The sequence below is a fragment of the Propithecus coquereli genome, unplaced genomic scaffold (genome assembly GCF_000956105.1).
Source record: "Propithecus coquereli isolate 6110/MARCELLA unplaced genomic scaffold, Pcoq_1.0 Scaffold104, whole genome shotgun sequence".
NCBI classification, from domain to species: Eukaryota; Metazoa; Chordata; class Mammalia; order Primates; family Indriidae; genus Propithecus; species Propithecus coquereli.
In genome coordinates this window covers 5,742,091-5,747,931 of record NW_012134303.1, presented here as the reverse complement: position 1 = coordinate 5,747,931, position 5,841 = coordinate 5,742,091, and the positions used below count along the sequence as shown (strand labels likewise).

Here is a 5,841-nt window from a genome sequence, read left to right as displayed (position 1 = left end):
GCTGGTTTCGAACTCCTGAGCTCAAACAATCCGCCCGCCTCAGCCTCCCAGAGTGCTAGGATTACAGGCGTGAGCCACCGCGCCCGGCCCATCAAAAGTTAATTTTTAACAATGAATAAAACTTAATGAATGCCTAGCAAGATTGCTCAAGATAAAGAGAGAAACCAAAAATTACTTATGTCAAAATATTTTTAAATGTAGACCTCACTACATATCCTGCAGAAATTAAAAGGACAAAATAAGGATAATTATCAACAACTTTCTGCCAATAAATTTGACAACTTAGATGAAATGGTCAATTTTTTTGAAAAACACAATTTATCAAAACTGACATGAAAATAAATAATCTAAATAGTGATATAAGTGTTAAAGGCTTTGAATCTGTGATTTAAAATGTTTCCATAAAGAAAACTATAGGCTCAGATTCTTTCACTGGTGAATTCTATGAAACATTTAAAGAAAAAATAGAGAAAGAGAGAATATTTCCCAACTCATGAGGCCACCAAATCCCTACAGCAAAATGTTGACAAGGACTCTATGAGAAAGGAAAATAATAGGCCAATACTGCCCATGGTCATAGACAATTGCAAAAAAAAAAGCAAATCAAATCCAGTAATAGTTAAAAATAATATATATAGCATGAACATCTTGGAGTTTATCCCAAGAATACAAAGTTGTTTTGACATAAAATATCAATCAGTGTGATTCACTATATTAACAGCATAAAGGAGAAAAAACCATGATCATCTCTGTAGATTCAGAAAAAGGATTTGATAAAACTCACACCCACTCTCGATAAAAAAAAAACTCCGTAGATTACAAATAAAAGGTAATTTCTTTAATAAAATGTATGTACAAAAATTCTGGCACTAACAGTATATTTAATGGTAAAATAGTGAACACTTTCCCTCTGAGTTTAGGAAAAAGATAAGGATGTCAACTATAACCACTTCTATTAAATATTATACTGGAGGTCCTAGCCGGTACAATTAGACAAGAAAAAGAAATAAAAGGTATGAAGAACTGAAAAGAAATAAAAAAATCTGAGGTGATGTCAGTTTAAAAAACAAAAAAACTACAAACTCTTAGAATAAATAAGTGAAATCAACAATTTTCCTATATACAAGTTCAGTATTCCAAAATCAATTACTTCTATATACTCCAACAAGGGACTGGAAAATGAACCTGGAAAAGCAATACCATTTAAAATACCATCAGAAAGCATCAAATTTCTGGGGATAATTTTAAAGAAAGATGTTCAAGATCTATAAAATAAAAAGTTCAAAATATTGTTAAATTAAATTAAATACCTAAATAAATGGAAAGATAACATGTCCATTGGATTAGAAGATTGAATGTTGTTAAAATATGAATTCACCTCAAAGTTATCTAGAGATTTATTGCAATCCTAATCAAAATTCATGTAGGTATTTTCTAATGGAGATTGATCAACTGATTTCCAAATTCATGCAAAAGACCCAGAATAGCCAAGACAAGCATTGATAAAATGACACCCAAATTCATGCAGAAGACCTAATATAGCCAAGACAAGCTTTAAAAACTGGAACAAAGTTGTAGTACTTATACTACCATATTTCAAGGCTTAATACATATTTGTAATAATTCAGACAGTATTGTATTAAAGCAAGAACAGATAATAAACCAATGGAACAGAATACAGAGTGTAAAAACAGACCCCACATATTCGTCATTTGGTTTTCTGACAATGGAGGGACTGAAATTTATTGGGTAAACTTAGGTTCTTCTAAAAAAGTAGTGTGGATAGCAATTAGATAAGTGTATGGACAAAAAATGAACCTTGACCCCTGCCTCACACTATAAAAATATTTTATTCGAGACAGATCATAAACCTAAATGTAAAAGTTTAAACACTAAAGGTTGTAAAAAATTAGGAGAACATTTCCATAACCTCAAGTAGACAAATATTTACTGAATTGGATACAAAAAGCACTAATCATAAAAGAAAAGATTGATATACTGGATTTTATTAAAACTAAAACCTTTTGTTCCTTACATGACAACATTAAGAGAGTGAAAGGCAAATCTGAGGTAGGGAGAACATATTTGCAATACATGTATCTAACAAAGGACTCATGTCCAGAACACACAAAAAACTGTTCTGAATCAATAAGAAAAAGGGCAAACAACCCAATAAACTTGAGAAGACACTTAAAAAAGATGCTATCCAAATGGCCAGTAAGTATTAATATATGAAAAGGTATTTTAATATTGTTATTCATTAGAAAAATGTAAACTAAAACCTCAGTAAGATACTTCTACATACTCACCAAAATAGATAAAATTAAAAAGACTGACAGTACCCAGTGACACTGAGGACATGGGCAACTGAACAAGTGGACATTTCATGCATTGCTGGTGGGACTGTAATTTATTAAACCACTTTGGAAAAATGTCTGGCACCATATACTAAAGGTAAATGTATACCTACTCTGTGACTCAGTGTTTCTACTTCTAAGTGTTTGTCTAAGAGAAATCAGTGTATATGTTTCCCAAAAGACATGTAAAAGAATTTTAATCACATCTTTTTTCATAATAGTCCCAAACTGGAAACAACCCAAAAGTCCATCAACAGAAGAATGGGTAATTGGTCGTGGTACGTTTCTTTAATGGAATATTACACAGCAATGATAAAGAACAAACTACTGACAGACGCCACAGAATAAATGAATCTTACAGACATAAGGAGTGAAAGAAGCCAGACACAAGGATCACTGTATGATTCCACTTATATGAAATTCAGTAATAGGCAAAATTAACTGATGGTGATAGAAATCATAGTAGTAGTTACATTGGTGTAGCAGGGGAGGGTTCCCTGTGAAGGGCGTCACGGGTAAACTTTATGGGATGAGGGAACTATTTAATATCTTGATATGTATGGTGGATTCATGGATATATACATAGGTATTAATAAAAATAATCTATAGTTTTGCACATTTAAGTGTACTTTACAATATGTATGCTATACGTCAATAAAAAGGTTAAGAAAAAGATAACCAAAGACCCATTCGTCTGTGCCACTGTGTAATTCAGAAGACAAAAATAAATAAATATGATCACAAACAAGTAGGTACTATAATAATCTAGTTCAGGCTACCCACTTGATTATAGTGCTAAGACCCTTTGCTTGAATGACTCAGTCTTTGCCATTTGAATGAACTGTATGATTGTTCTACCAACAGCCACTAGCTGTGTGCCTGCGTACAACTTTCTAAGAGAATCAGCAGCAGGCTACAGCTTGGAAGCGTATATTATCACCTACAAAAATAGTAAGGCTTCTTAATTGATTTGTGGCTAGCAGTCAAAGATTGAAAGATGCTACACCAAACAGTCTCTCTGTGCACAGGATATTGTCCTGCTGAGTCATTATTACTCATTTTCATTTTATACAGAAAGAAATTTGAGCAAAGAAAAGATAAAGAGCTAGTTTGAGATTATGTTGCTAGTCAGTATCCGATTGGGAAACAGAATGCAAGTCTGCCAAATAAGTTGCTCTGTAATACTGGTTAGAGTACATAAGGAAAGAAAGAAGAATTTAAAAATAGGAATACTACCTGGGAATCCAGGAAGGCCTGGTTGTCCTTTTGCTCCAGGGGTCCCTGGCAATCCAGGCAGACCAGTATCTCCAACAGAACCTTTGATACCAGGGTCTCCTGGGTATCCAGGCAGACCAGGTTCACCCTGAAAACATGAATAAAAAGATAAAACTGAAGACTCCACATGAGTTAGATTTTATAAGAGCATAACATTATTTATAGAGCTTTTATAACACATCAGACACTCTGCTAAGTGCTTTACATAAATTACTTCATTTAATCATAACAACAGCCCCGTGAGTTAGGCTTTATTATGTCCATTTACAAATGAGAAAAGTGAATCTTAGAGAAGACAAGTGCCTAAGGTCTTTAGTAAGTGGCAGAGTTGGGATCTGAACCAAAGTCTATCAGACTCGAGAGCTCATACTATTTCCACAGTATATAGAAGTATCATTCTCGTTAATCCTTAACAACCCTATCTCATGTGATAGAGATGCCGCTTAGTAAGTGGTAGACTCTGGATTCGGATTCAAACAGTTTGACTTCAGAACCTGTGATTGTCATCCCTACTGTGCTACAGTGCAATTCATTGCTTACGATAAGCATGTCCACCAAATGCTACAGTAGCTTCTACTATAAAAGGTAAATTTCATTATAACATGAGGAAGTCTATCAATTCTTCAGTGGATATCTAAAATCTCACTTCTTCCATGAAGTCTTCCTAGACAAAGAAAGCTTACCCTAAGAGTTTAATGTAGGTTCTTATTCTGTCATGTTTATAATGATTTCGCATATGTAAGTCTTAACTCCTCAATTACACTGAAAGTTTCTTCAGGGTAAGAGACAATTCACATACGTATAAAAATTTTTGTGCAGTGAATATTTGCATAATGTTTTCTTCTAATAAATCCTTAGAAAAATTCATACCTACTTTCACAATTAAAACAAGTTTTTCCCAATAACGACTAAAACATACACCATAACTCTAAAACAGTGGTCACTGCTCTGCTCATGAGGATTGTGACCTCTCCAACAAAGTGCTAGTGTTTAACATTACCTACTGAATGCTTCCTTCCTCACTTAGTGCATATACTTGTCTAGGTGAATAAGATCTTCTGTGACTCATGTGTTTCTGTATTATGGTAATAGCTTTTTAAACTAATGCCTTTTCTTACTACTATCATGCTGTTTTGGTTACTATAGCCTTGTAGTATAATTTGAAGCCAGGTAATGTGATGCCTCCAGCTTTGGACTTTTTGCTCAGGATTGCTTTGGATATTCAGGCTCTTTTTGGTTCCATATGAATTTTAGCATTGTTTTCTCTAATTCTGTGAAAAATGACATTGGTATTTTGACAGAGAGTGCACTGAATCTATAGATTTCTTTGGGCAGTATGGTCCTTTTAATGATGCTAATTCTTCTGATCCACAAGCAAGGGATGTTTTTCCATTTGTTTGTGTCACCTATAATTTCTTTCACCAGTGTTTTGTAGTTTTCCTTGTGGACATATTTCACCTCCTTGGTTAAATTTATTCCTAGGTATTTTTTTTTAGTAGCTATTGCAAATGAGATTGCTTTATTGATTTCTTTTTCAGTTAGATTATTATTGGTATATAGAAACACTACTGATTTTTGTACATTGATTTTGTATCCTGCATAGATCAATGGAACAAAATAGAGAAACAAGAAATAAAGCTACATATTTACAGCCAACTGATCTTTGACAAAGCCAGCAAGAACATATATTGGGGAAAGGACACCCTCTTCAATAAATGGTCTGGGAAAATTAGATTGCCATATGTGGAAGAATAAAATTGGACACCTATCTCTCACCATATACAAAAATCAACTCAAGATGGATTAAAGACTTACATATAAGACGCAAAAATATAAAAATAGTGGAAGAAAACCTAGGGAAAACTCTTCTTGACATTAGTCTAGGCAAAGAATTTATGACTAAGACCTTAAAAGCACAGGCAACAAAAATAAAAATAGACAAATGGGAATTAATTAAACTAAAAAGCTTCTGCACAGCAAAAGAAATAATCAACAGAGTGAAAAGACAACCTGTAGAATGGGAGAAAATATTTACAAACTATTCATTCAACAGGGACTAATATTTCGATATACAAGGAACTCAAACAACTCAACAACAACAACAAAAAATCCCATTAAAAAGTGTACAAATGACATGAATAAACATTTTTTAAAAGAAGACACACATGCCCAACAGGAATACAAAAAAATGCTCAACATCCCTAATCAT

General features: G+C 33.3%; 1 protein-coding gene across 1 annotated transcript in view; it reads right to left on the bottom strand.

Moving 5' to 3' along the window:
• COL4A5 (collagen, type IV, alpha 5) overlaps positions 1–5,841 on the bottom strand; it is a 266,384-nt gene that overhangs the window by 47,856 nt on the left and 212,687 nt on the right. The window contains exon 33 of the mRNA XM_012644645.1: positions 3,594–3,720. Within this exon, the coding sequence (XP_012500099.1) occupies positions 3,594–3,720 (127 nt within the window). The remainder of the gene's footprint in view (positions 1–3,593; positions 3,721–5,841) is intronic.